This window comes from Styela clava, chromosome 5, assembly GCF_964204865.1.
Source record: "Styela clava chromosome 5, kaStyClav1.hap1.2, whole genome shotgun sequence".
Classification (NCBI taxonomy): domain Eukaryota; kingdom Metazoa; phylum Chordata; class Ascidiacea; order Stolidobranchia; family Styelidae; genus Styela; species Styela clava.
Window position 1 is genome coordinate 16,510,064 of NC_135254.1, and position 14,206 is coordinate 16,524,269.

The 14,206-nt window shown below is 38.0% G+C and overlaps 1 protein-coding gene across 1 annotated transcript; it reads left to right on the forward strand.

Moving 5' to 3' along the window:
• Positions 1-8,317: 8,317 nt before the first annotated feature.
• LOC144422977 (uncharacterized) lies at positions 8,318-9,752 on the forward strand. The gene has a single exon (XM_078113095.1). It carries the CDS (start codon positions 8,429-8,431, stop codon positions 8,891-8,893), a length of 465 nt encoding a protein of 154 aa, XP_077969221.1. The 5' UTR covers positions 8,318-8,428; the 3' UTR covers positions 8,894-9,752.
• Positions 9,753-14,206: the final 4,454 nt, after the last annotated feature.

Here is a 14,206-nt window from a genome sequence, read left to right on the forward strand (position 1 = left end):
ATTGATTGATACCTGACCCAGCAATAGGGTTGCCATTATTTTGTAACTTGAAGGTAAGAACAATATAAAACAATGAAATAAAATGACGTCATAGCAAAAAAAAAAGTAATAGCCTTCTGGAGAAAAATTTTATCTTCAACCACTGAAAATTTCAAAGCAATTGGTCCAGTATTCGAAGAGAAAAGCGATTTCTTCAAAACGTGTCAAAGACCAAGGAACAGGGACACTAAGAACACAACAAGAGAGCTATGCTCAAATATGTGGACACGTAGCGCCACCCAATGGCAATAATTTTGATGACGTCTTGCGAAAAAAAAGTAATAGCCTTCTGGAGAAAAATTTTACCTTCAACCACTGAAAATTTCAAAGCAATTGGTCCAGTATTCGAAGAGAAAAGCGACTTTTTAAAAACGTGTCAAAGAACAAGAACAACAACAACATAATATTGAAACGATCGTTATGTCCACTTCGTGTCAGAGCTATGCTCAAATACATGGACACGTAGCGCCACCCAGTAGGAATAATTTTGATGACGTCATAGCGAAAAAAAAAGTAATAGCCTTCTGGAGAAAAATTTTATCTTCAACCACTGAAAATTTCAAAGCAATTGGTCCAGTATTCGAAGAGAAAAGCGATTTCTTCAAAACGTGTCAAAGACCAAAGAACAAGGACACTAAGAACAACAATAAGAACAACAACAACGTAATATTGAAACGATCGCTATGTCCACTACGTATCCAATAATTAAAAGCCTGCAGATATTAAACGGAGGCGATTTTTGAAGAACGGAACAATATTAAACACAGTAGCCTACTATAACTATCGGGCAAAACGACGCTGGAAAGAATAAAGACAATTAGCATCTTTGCTGAATGCTAAAAGGGACAAGAACAGAAAAGCTTATTTGTCCTTCGAAATAAAGGACGGTTGGCAACCCTACCCAGCGACCACGCAGGGCCGCTAAACTGATCTCGGCACACCAAACACAGCCAAGAGTACGTTTATGCGGCTCTATGTGGATACACAACCAAAGTTTCGGGCGGTATGTTAGTCGTTGGGTTCGGGCGAATAGGAGGAGCACAGAGGGAGAGAGAAGAAAGAGATTAATTTTTTTGTCAACAAAATAAAATAACAGTCTTCGTAATAATAAAAATAATAACAAGTTTTAAATTAGTCTGGTATAGACAGGCGGGAGTGATACGACCAGGCGATCATCAAAGTCAACTTCCCACTTCACGCTATTATGTTTAAGATTCACAATTTCAGATGATTCAATATCAAGGTAGAACATTCTATGTTTTAAAATTATATTCACAAAATGGAAGAGAAAAAGTGGGGCGGGGAATGCTAGAGTAAATCATTTTTATTTGTGCATGTGAAGTGGGGTTTAAAGATTTAAAGTGATTCCAAAGGGTTTTAGGTAATAAAGATGTTATACAACAACCGAAGCAAGTGTTTGTATATCTTTATTGTAGTTAAAGACAGGTTGTTGGACCAAGCTGGCAAGGTCTTTTGTTCACGGGCCAAACATTTTGCCCGCCTATAATGACGGGCCATGTAAGTGTGACGTGAACAGTTACATATTATAGACAATATTTACAGTAAAGCAAAAGTGGAAAACAATTAGCCTCGTGCCAAAACTAAATTTAATCACAATCTAAACAAATTCCTCGACTTATTTTTCAGCTGAAACATCAAAATTTGGTTTTAGTTTGGTTGTGGAAGCATCAGGCGGGCCAGATTGAATTACCCAACGGGCCGGATTTGGCCCGCGGGCCATAGTTTGCCCATGTAAAATATAGACTATGATGAGAAAACAGTGTGTGTCAAAGAGTCTTTTCTGGATTTCCCCAATCTCCGGATAGCTTTGCAAATTTTGCTGACATTGGCAGTATCCATAGAAAATTGCCATCGGTCGTTTAGTAAACTAAAATTAATTCTGTCATACCTTCGATCTTCAATCAGCCAGGAAAGCTTTGTGATTTGGCTATATCAAGTATAAAGAGGGGTGAAACAAAGAAAATAAATTTTGATGAAATCATTGGCATATTTGCGTCACGAAATATACTATTCTAAGATCTTGTTATTGCCCGACCGTCTACTGCTTATTGTGTAGTTATTAAATTGCTTGTTATGTTGCGTGGTTGAGAGCAATCAATTTCATGTAAACGAAAGGGGCGCATTTTTAAACCATTGCCATGGGCGCCATTTTACTTAGATACGCCACTGCGCATATGTGATTAATTAGCAGAAATGTTTTATTCCATGACATAGGTAGGCTACACATTGAGATAACTGATAACTAACGTAATTTCACTTTGATTTGCCAAATTTAAGAAAACAATCAGTCATTCGGGCAATGTCATCAAATTTGATAAGAGTAAGGCCTAGCAATCATTATTCCAGCAAACCTTGGTACAACATAACCTTTACTTCTCAATGGCAAAGCAATTGAAAGAGCAAGAGATAAAATTCTTAGGACTGCCCCATTACCCTAGGCTGGGGGTTCACAATCTTTTATGGCTAATGGCCCCTTCCGGAGGCTTTCAGCACTCATATAAGTGAGCATATGGCCGCACGTTCATCATTACTAAAATACAGTGGCGGCGCGTGGTCATTTTGACAACCGGGGCAAGCTACTGCGGGACCAAGTCACCCCCATCTACGGGGACAGGATGAGCGCTGTAAGTTCTCCCATCCTTTTATGAGTATAAAAACCATTCCATCGGTAACAACCAATCGGCAAAAGCGACAATTTTTAACGATAAGAAAGTGTCTTTAAAACCCGTCCAAGTCAAGGGATTAATAAACATAGACATAGTTTATTTTGAAACCTCTTTCAGAAGGAAAGGCAATATTTACCCAGATAAATACAATGACATATTAACAGAAACTCCGGGAAAGCAGACAAAACCTAAAATGAGGTTTAAAACGTTACTATGAAGAAAGGAAAGTTAATGCAAAGATAACGACATGCGTCGCTCACTCATAGATATATATGCTGCTAGACTTCTACTGCTTGAACATATATGCAACACGCCGCGGTTTCTTGGAAGCAAAATGCTCAATAACGCGCTGATTAAAGTCATGCATCCCAGAAATAACGTCTCTGTGAATGGATAAAACAGCCAAGGAATTTAATCTATCTTGCTTCATTGTGTTTCTGAGATACGTTTTAATACGCTTCAGCGTGCTGAATATTCGCTCTGCGTCGGCGGAAGAAATAGGCGTCGTCAAAATGATGTCCAGAAATTTTGCAGACGCCGCAAAGGTAGTTACTAGAGTGTTATCTATGAGGAACCCATAGAGCGCGCAAGTTGATGTGATGTTCAAAAAAGTTTGATTGGTGTATATTCATCGCAATTCATTTTCCAATTTACCCACGTTTATCATGGGGTAAAATTTGGAGACAGTAGTCAACAAATGGATGGGAAATTGACGTGCAAATTTTGAAAACATTTTGGGGTTCATCAAAGAGAACGCGGCAAGGTGTTCAGTGCGCAGACGATCGCCTATTTGATTCACCAAAATGTCACAGCATTCCTTTGCAGAAAAAATCAAACGCTGCGTTGTTTACCCGCGGCGTAAAGAAGCACTCCATGTGTCGTCGTATTTTATTGTTTCCCGGATACGAGATACAGCATCGCAGAAGTCTGAAATACACGACTGCATAGACGCTCCATCCATTAGCTTTGACTGCAATGCGCCGTATAATACATCCACGTGATAGAATATTGTGGAGAAAAAATGAAAACTCACCATCTTCTAGCAGACGCTTTAGACCTGCCGCCTCCCTCACAGAGCGTTCGTCCCAAACCGGAGAGCTCTGAATGCCATTGAAACACTCAATGAGCTCAGACCTAATTTCGGACACGCCCTGCACCACGCGTGATTGGAAGTTCCAACGTGTTGGTGCACAAGCTGGGAGACGGCGGCTACATATCTGGCGAAGGAGGTCAGAGCGCTTCGGCGAAACGGAAAAAAACGAAGAAAACCCCGAAACGTTTGCAAAAAATATACGGACGAGAGGGGTATCAAGACACAAATTTTTAATAACGAGGTTAAATTGGTGTGCATAACAATGTAAAAAATGCGCATGAGGAAAATCTTCTTTTATATAAACTTGAACACCATGTTTCGACCCACTCATGACTGCCGCGCCGTCATAAGTTTGAGCTATCAATTTTGACTTCGCGTTATAAGGCTGTAACACTTCTTTCAGTACAGCCGATATCCCGCAAGCCGTGCGATCAACGATTGGTACAAAGCTGTGAAATCTTTCGGTAGGTTTACCATCTTTCACAAACCAAAAAATCACAGCCAGTTGGGAAACGCACGTGATGTCAGTTGTCTCGTCAGACTGAATCGAAAGGAACTGGCAATTCTCAATTTCCAGAGCCAAATGTTGTAAATAAATTTTATACATTGAGTCGAGCAAATCATTTTGGATATCCTTAGATGTCCCTTTCGAAACAGTTGCGGCATCAAGATGATCTCTCAATACTGTATCTAGGGATGCGGTGTATTCCACCATATCCAAAAATACCCCCCTATTAGAAGAGCCAGCCCGTTCATTGTGCCCACGGAAGGACAGCTCGTGACAACCAATGAACTTCAAAACATCTATCAATCGACCGAGAACATGGCGGTTTTTCTCGACGTTTTGGTTGTGCCGACGAATAGAAACCGCGCGTCCTTCATCCAACTGTGCTGCAATATTAACATTTCCGAATGTTCGGTATTTTACTGCATTGTCCAGATGCTCTACAGAAGATTGATGATCCCTGGCACGCTCGGAAAGATGTTTAAGATCTCTAAAACCAAATTTACACCAACGTGAGTCACGGGCGGTAGCAAAAAGTAGGCAATAAAAACAAAAAAGTGCATTTTTGTCCTCGCTGTAACACAACCATTTGTGTTTTTTATACCAAGTTTCTGCGCAGAATGTACGCCGACGCTTTCCTCCGTCATGGGATTGTTCCAGTGAACAATTTTTTGGTTGATAAGGCCCAAGACGTTGTACCTCTAATTTTTGTTCCAGCGGCAGCTGCGAAAACGGAGTGCGAAGTAGTGCATCAACCTTATTCATTATGAGGTCTAAGGCTAAGAAATGCGAAGCCGGAAAGAAGTGAGGAGCTCAAAAGGAATGTGGAAAATCGAAAGCAAATGGACTAAAGGTCTCTTACTGATTCAAATAGCGAAACAAGCGACAAAAACGAAGGCGAGGAAACTATCAACTCTTCAAGCAACCAACGAACGAGGAGGAATGCGTGAATATGTCAACACGTTGTTGTAAGAAACGTCGGCATTGTGTCGTCATAATTTCGGGGCTAGCCCCGATCGGCCCCGATGATTTAGTAAAAGAAACAGAAGACAAACGAGACAAACTCGGCGAGTGGAAGATAAAAGAGAGAATACGATAAACAATGAGCAACCGGGGCAAAATCGGCGTCGCCCCGTCGACGTTCGGCGGAGGCTTTGCGAGCGAAAAATGAACCATGTCCGGAGAATATGGCTAGTGTAGACAGTCTGTGCAACCGATATTGAGGTATTTTTCGGATATTTTTTATGATACCGAAAAAACAACCGGGGCATTGCCCCGGTTGGCCCTATTGACCCGCCGCCACTGCTAAAATACGAGCAATGTAGGCTACGCCTTGTAAACATTCTAGGTCAGTGGTTCTCAAACTTTTTAAAGCCGCGTCGCCTTTTTAGAATTTGTCAAGTCTCCCGCCCTATCTTAAAAATAACTAGCTAACAATAAGCTACTAATAACAGATAGTACTGCAAAAGTATTTTTTATATTCAAAAGCACTTTAAAAATACGTAAATAATATGAAATAAATTATTTAAATAATGTTTTAAAACCATGCAAAATTTGTCGTTATTTTTATTAGTGCAGTTATTTTTGGCTAACAAAATAAGAAATGTAAATATCCAAAGCGGCCAGACCAAATCTAACAAATATTTTTATTTTTAATTAGCTCCACAGTCCCTTAGAGGTATTAATAGTGTTGTTTTGATTGGTAGATTGCAAATCCCGTACAATTCATGCTTAAGAAAGTGGAATCACCTTGTGGAATAACCTTTTCAAGTGATGAGATTTAATGAGAATAGGGAATTTTCTTATCGAAAGAAAAGTATGCAAACGAAATTGCATTTTTCGCAACTAGTATCGTGGACGTCCCCTAACTGCTCTGTGGCACCCTTTGAAGTAGGGTACAGGACAGACCAGTACGGCAATATTCACGACCGACGTGAAACCGAACGGAACCGCCACAATGTGCCCAATTTTTGATAACGTTTTGACACACAAAAACCGAAAACCACAGAACCGCTAAATTTTTTTGAAGTGGACCTAAGTAAAGCCTGCCAGCGCAAATATATAGTAGTTTATAGGAGGAGAGATTTTTTATAACGACAAGAAGAAAAATACCGACAACAACAACATAATAACAAAACGATCAATATGTACATTTCGTGTCCAATAATGGTTCAAACTGAAATGCGGACGCCGCTGCGTGTTTCGGTGTTCTCGGCTTCAGCCTAACTACGCTTGTTGTCAATTGCGGTGGATATATTCTCATTAAGTGCACGTAATCCATTCGCTGCGGTCGTCTAGCGTTTAAAACAAAAAACAGGACCAGTTTTATTGATTATTCCGACATTCCAAGAACGGGTAGGCGCGAACCCCCTGAATCCCACCACTTCCTCTTATAATGGACGTTTCTTCGACTCTTGAGCAATTCTTCTTATACTTCATCATTGCAAAATGCAAAATTTTCAACGTGGTTTTGAGAGTGTTTTAGAGTTGGCGCTTATATAAACTGGCTCACATGTTCAAAACTATCATTTTTATTCAAAACAATAAACTACGTACCGCTTATAGGTACTGATAGCTAATTTTAGGCTAGCTTATCGCATCGTTTGCGGTATCAATTTTGGATTATTGTAACTAAATGAAAAGTTCTTCACAAGTAATAATGAATATTGAGTTATTTGATTTAAAACTATTTTTGAAAACACAACTGAAAACTGAGGAATAACTCGCAAAACTGTTAAAAGAGGCAATGTTTATAGCCACACTTGAATATCTGTCTGATCAAAAGATGTGCCTGGGCCGGAATAAATTTCAATTGTTAAGTTAATGCTAAATTATTTACTGTTACGGAAATAAACAAGGAAATCGATGCTCGGGGAAACGTCCTTTATGTGAAGATCGATCACGCATCTTGTGTCACCCACACTTGGTGGCGCTGTTGCCCCAGTTCCAAAATGATTGATTTGTTTTGGGTCGCGTTCGCGTCATATGATTACGGCATATATGATATGATGCTGCAGTTAATGCGTAGATGTGTACGGTATTTTCCCACCAGTCGCTTCCTTGTTTAGCTATTTAAAAGCTGATTGCAAGCAAGTAAGAGTGACGCTATAATTAATTTACTTTTCACACAGATTCCAAATATTAAAGTGCGCTTGTGAACACGCCAACACTGTCTGTGTATCTGTTTTAGTTCTGTAGTTATACAGTTATAGGATTTACTAATTTATCCGGGAAGAGGAAAGACGACTTAATCATATGGCGAACCACGGCCAGTTACAGAGTTATTTGTTTCAGATGCATGAACTTGATAGAAGAAGCCGTAACTGGCCAGCGATTACTTGAACCACCCAACCGATGAGGAGACCAGCAATCCTTCGTGCCACACAGCTGAGTCGAGTTGTGTTCCATTTCAGTTCTTAAATGTTCTTGAGATTCTCGATACTCATGTACAGGAAAGTGATTTTGAATAGGTTTTTAAATGAATAATAATGAACACCTGTTGATCGTCGTAAAAAATAGCCTATCTAAATAATTTTAATGCTAATGTCTGAATGTTTACATTTGCTAGAACTGATGTTCATTTGAGATTTTTATATCTATTTGATGTACTGTATGGTAGGTACCGGTACCGTAGTCTAGTAGTAGTGTGAGACAGGTGTCATTTGCACAAAAATCTTCTACACGGCGATCTTTGCGAGTACAAACTTTTGTACAAATATAGTTTTGTTAGAATAGTTCTTATGGCGTTTCTGCTGAATGATTTAAGAAATATCCTGAATTTTATATGCTGTTGTGTACAACGCATTATCTATAATGATTTATGTAAGAGCTCATTTTATTCACAATATCCAAACAAGAATGCGTATTCACGTAACACAGTAACAACTTTGTCCTTATACTAAATTCCTACAGACAGACAGACATCGTTACAAGATTTTTTTTGCCGAAATGCTGTACATTTTACAAAACCCATACTTCAGTACTTGAGAGTAAAATTCTCGTATCTCCTCCCCACAAGATAATTGACTGCTCTATTTTATTTTTCTTTATACAAAGTCTAAATTACTCGTGTTTTTTGATATCTGTTTATACCAGTAGAAAGTGATGGGGCTGTTAACTATGGATCAATCATCAAACAGAACTTCCACACAATCTGCAGGCAGAATTGAGGTAGGATCTGGTGATGGAATTGATATTACAACAAAATCAATGCATGATATTGATGATGAGACCACTGGGAGTTTGATTACTGTTGAGGGACGTGATACTCCAATATCTGGGAGCTCAAACACAGGACTTGTAATTGGAATGCTCATAGGATCTGCAATAGTGATAGCAATAATCATTCTTGCATATCGACGAAATAAAGCTTTGAAAAAGAGGAGTAATGACCCATATCACGTTCCAATAATAGAATACAAAGAAAACAACGAAAGAGTTATTGTTGCACGTAGTCCATCTACAGCTGGTTATGGAACATACAAAGATCTTGAGGAATATCCAATCAACGAGTTTTCAACACGTATCGAAGGCAAACTGACTCTACAAGGTCTTCACAACAACATCTGAGCGACGTACTATGCCTCTTAGCAGCATTTGGTTGACTATCCTACATCATGTGCACAAACTTGCCATTGAAAGATTTTCTTATTGCTTGTATCACAAATACTTGTTACGGTTTCGTCATTATTTTACATTTTTAAAATTATAAATGTATATAGGTAAATAAAACCGTTCATACTGTATTTGTATCCATTTGAAAATTAATCTGCAGATGCGCTACATATCATACTTCATGTTAGTATGTTTTTTTTATTATGTTCAATTTGCCTCCGTTGATATTACTATTTTACAGCCAGTATTTTTCTTTCCGAATTTCTTCAAATTTTTGCATATTATTTTGTATCGAATAGTTTCAACATAATCTCGAAGAGGGCCGTAATTATCAGTAGTCCGTTTTTGTGAGAATCAATATTTATGTTTTGTTAATAATTAAGCATGATTTACGATTGACTGACCAAATTTTGCACATACATTCAAAGAAAACTACTGTAAGTTTTCTATTGCTGTTATCTTGCTGTATTTTTTAACCTACTTAAATACCCATTTTCCTGACATTGTGTCTGTATTTATTTTCATAACATATTATGCATTTTTGGCCTGAAAACCAAGATAACGGAACTTCTAAATCGTAATATGCAAGCTTATATCCATTTTTGCATCAATGATAACAACAGTTTATTCATCAAATGCTTTATAAAGTCATGTTTGTAGGTGCTGTGATATCTTCAATGACCAAAAGCTGGGTTTCGTCTATTATCTTCTTCAATATGTTCATTTTTTTGTTGTGCAGTATTTTTTTCCTATCGTTTCTTCACTAATACTTTATTTGTTTTGTTGTAGTAACATGATCGTTGCATTTCTGTAATGTTTGAATTCTAATTTCATGAGTTCTTGAGTGTCTTAGCATAGATTGGTTCTGTTAAATGAATAACGAAACCGATAAGTCCAGCAAGTAGACACAAGCTTGCTAGTACGATGAAAACATATCGAAGAATGATCAGATCATCGTATAAGATTGTCGCTGAGGTGTTTGTTGTTATGTCTTCTCGAGGCAGAGTCAATAAAATGATGGTTACAATTGCAACTGCTGCAAATACTCCTGTTGCTATATGCTTAGCTCCACCTGATGCTCTCATAAATATTAGACAGCACAGTAAAGTGAGAACCCAGAGACTTCCTAGCACCCATATTCCAACCCCTACTCCTAGCACAAGAGCCATGGCTTATATAATAACTGTAAAGTGGGATTACAAAAGATTTTAGTAAGGATGCTATGCCAGATGACTATATAACGAAGGCTACGTTTACTACAGAGAAAGGGCGAGTATCTGCAAAATAAAATCGGGTAGACTCAAATTGACCAATATCCATATTATTTTTATTGGAAGTTTGGGGAAAATTATATTTGTGCTAACTGAATCAATTTTATTGGTAATTGTACTGATAGAGCAAGGTAATATTCGTTTTAAAGTACGGGGAAAATCACCAATCGAATGACAAGAACTAATACAGTGATAACAATGTAGCCTACATCTCAACAATTAGGAATGTATTTAACAAAAATGAATATGGAAATCATGTTATGGATGGATCACATCATGATTCGATTGATGCCATTCAAGTAGTTTATGTGTTTGAAACAATGTTCCACCAACCACGTACTTCGCTTTGTTAAATTTAATAATAAGGTTTATTTAACGAAAGCATCATCCCCAATCTCACAACAATACTGGGCTTGGCATATAGGCAGATTGACATGGAGTTTTTTGGTCTCGTACCTAACGTACTTTTAGTGGGCGTAGCATAACAATTTTTTGATATGTCAATCCTAACCCCCATCTGACTACGCCATTCAAGAATTACGTCACTACGACATCACAATGACGTCATAGAGATTGCCAAATATACGTACAATCGCTCGAAATGGCATTGGCGCCGACGATAAAGAACTGACTGACATTATCGGTCTCTCTCCTATTGGAATCGTTGCGACGAGAAAACGAGAGAAATAACTGTTCGATTTTGGGTGCTCGTTTGCGCGTCTTGGATGGCAGTTCGTATAGTTTAAAGGGCTCTATTACGTCAATTTTTGGATGGTGTAGTCAGGTGGGGGTTAGGATTGATACGTGAAAAAATTGTCATGCTGCGCCCACTAGAAGTATGTTAGGTACGAAACTACATGAGACCCGAGTTTTTGCCCAGAGAATATTTTCAGCTGCAATAAACTGGGATGTTTTGTCAAATTTAGTTTTCCTAGAGCTAGAGTTAAAGTCAAAATTTCCCTTAACTTCGGAGTAGCCGTCAAAATGTTTGCTGAGTCAGAGCAATTTGAATAGTTTGAACTTGAGTGTGAAGTGTAAATTTTCCTGACTTCGAGCACTCTGACTATATCCAGTCAATCCAGATATATTACAACCAACTGCTGAAATTGGTGAACCTTTTCATTACCGAATATATTGGCGTTTTATGAAATCGCAGTATTAACTTCATATTAAGTTAAAATTGTATAATTAGTACCTCTTCTAAGAAATGACGAGCTTCCCACCTACTAAAAGCATACAGAACTATGCGTCACCACAATAACTGGAAATTCTTTGAAGTGTGCTTGTTTGTAACTGCTGGCAACACAAACGGCTGACTTGAGGCGCCGTCACGTATTCATGCCTCAAAACACGCAACCACAAGACAAGGTAATTTTCTTCAAGATTATCTAATATTTTAAAGAAGTTACGTGCTCATTTAAAACGATTATTGTCGGATTTCTATTGGTATCCAATGTGAGACAATAATTTCATTTTGGAAAAGCAAGAAAACGGCTCGATACAGAATTACCTGGAAGGCGCGCATAATTTGAAAGAATTTATTGATTATGTTTGAAACGTAATAAAAGAGGAATAAACACACACGATATAAAAGCAGAAACGTTAATAAATCAGTTAAAGGTTCCCAAAGGCTAAATTCTCCCTATTGACATAGATATTACCCGGGTTGAATAAGGAGATTCAGTTCTTTGCACCACGATTAAGAGTTTGAAGTGCGTTATATCCAATCTGCAGGGCCGGATTCACCATTAAGCAAGATAAGCTGAAAACTAGGGCGTATAAGCTTTAGCGATCCAAACATTCAATTTAGAATTGTTCATTTTTAAAATGTTTTCGGTTTGTAAAGGCTCGTTCCAGAATGAAACCGCTTCAAAATTTACTATAGTAATGCTTCATTTTTAAAAAAGATTAGAAAATACGGACATATATATATACAGTATATATATATATACCGTGTTTCCCCGAAATTTTCAATTTTCTTCCGAAAAATAACATTAGGGCTTATTTTCGGGGGATGTCTTATATTTTTAATATTAAAGAACATTTTTTTAAAAATCATTTTTTAGAATTCAGGCTAGGTCTTATTTTCTGGGTAGGTCTTATTTTCGGATAATTTTATTTGTCAGAAATGTTTTATTTATCAGTTTTTATCCCATGCCACTCACCTCTCATGACTAAAATGGGTATTATGCCGTCAGGCTTAGTGTAGTATACACAGGCCCAAATTTACCTATAGGCAGGGTTGCCGTGCTTATTTCTAAGATTTGTGCTTATTTTCTAGTGCGTGTCTTATAAAGTAACGATGTGCTTATTTCTAAGAAAAGTGCTTATTTTTGAGTTGCGTGCTTATTTGGTCTTAGAAACGTGGATGAACAGTACTTGTTTTGCGTACAAAGCTTGCGTGGAAACGAGGGACACACTTTTTCTGTCAACGGTTGGGTTTGCGGTATTTCCAGGCGAACTGTGACACACACAATAGTTGCTGCTAGTTTTTAGGAATACTGTTTTTAGGGACATCTGCAATTTAGAGTAAGCGTAACCATGAGTTCTGTTTCGAACATGAAAAGAAATTTTCTATTATCTACTGCTATTGCGACACTGAGAAAGGTGGAAAACAGTAATCGGTGCCCACAATACTACCATAAAAACACAAGAAGCATGGCGGGAAACCAAAGTTAGAGGACTTTAGATTGGAGGTCGGCCACCTGCGGGCCATATCCGGCACACGGAGTAAAATAATCCGGCCCACAGTGCTTCACTTAAACCTACGGATCGTTATTATGTTATTCTTGCTCTTCATTAATAATTCGTTTTCAAATTTTTATGAAAAAAATCGCTTTTGTTTTCAATTACGTAACCAAAATAAAATTTTCCTTGCGAAGAACTAGAATTAGTGATAGACATTTAGAAAATTTCGATTTTACCTAGTGTGTCACCTAGTGTCGCATTAAACGTTATTCGTAAATTTTTCGTATAATAAGACGACTTAAGTCCACGAGTTGTCGCAGTGTTCGCTCGCTATTAAAGTCCGAAATTCGAATTTCTAATCTGTATAAATAATGTGGTTCATCAGCCACCCGTTCAGTTTTTACCTTTCTTGAAAAAATGTGTGCGCCCCGCCAAGATTCGTAACACTTGGTTTTGGCCCGGGAGCGACAAAAAGATGCCGACCCTTGTCGTAGCTCTACCAATTTATCTAAGCGTAATTCCCCAAATTTTAAAAATTTATTTAGCACGTATTTATTTCATATTAATTCCGCAAAACCTCTGTTTGTTTCATGAGGATTGGCTTTTATTGAGTGCGCGCTGCTATTACGTCATAACACAGGTTTATCTCTCACTGAACCCGGATATCACTAACAAATAGTTTCCCGCATTCATGACAAATCGAAAAAGTTTAGAGCTCTCCGAAAAAAGCTGAACTGCGACGCCAATACGTGAAGTACAGATTTCAGTCTCCTTCGATTCTTAGCGAATACGTGACCCAACCTTGAGCCGATTTCCCTTTCCAAATTTCCGAAAAAATACGCAGACGGAAATTATGAAACGAAAGAACATGAAGTAAAGCAAAATAGAGTTAATGGTCCGGCCTCAATTTATTTAATGGTTTCCCGAATTACAGTTCGAGAGAATTATCATTTTCTATCGGCTTTCGAGACCTTTTGAAAAATTATCATCCTGCTCAATTGTCATTTCGATCGACTAACGCTTTTATCCCAACTAAGTGCATTTAATTCGTTTAAACAGAACAGAAAATTGATTGAACATACATTACAATGATTACATTTCGGTAGCGGAAGTCACCTTTGCTGCGCCACTGATGGCACATACAGTAGTTACAAATCAAGTCCGCCTTATTATTATCAATTTTTATCACAGATTGTGACGGAAAAAACACTGTGGATCACTTTGTGTTGTAACGTTGAAACAACATCGTTGTCAATCTTAAAACTAACAAATTCCCAATCATTTCATGTTCAACTGACTGTGTAGATAA

What these genes read in the sequence shown, in the direction of transcription:
- LOC144422977 (XM_078113095.1), top strand. Translation starts at nt 8,429, where the DNA reads ATGGGGCTGTTAACTATGGATCAATCATCAAACAGAACTTCCACACAA.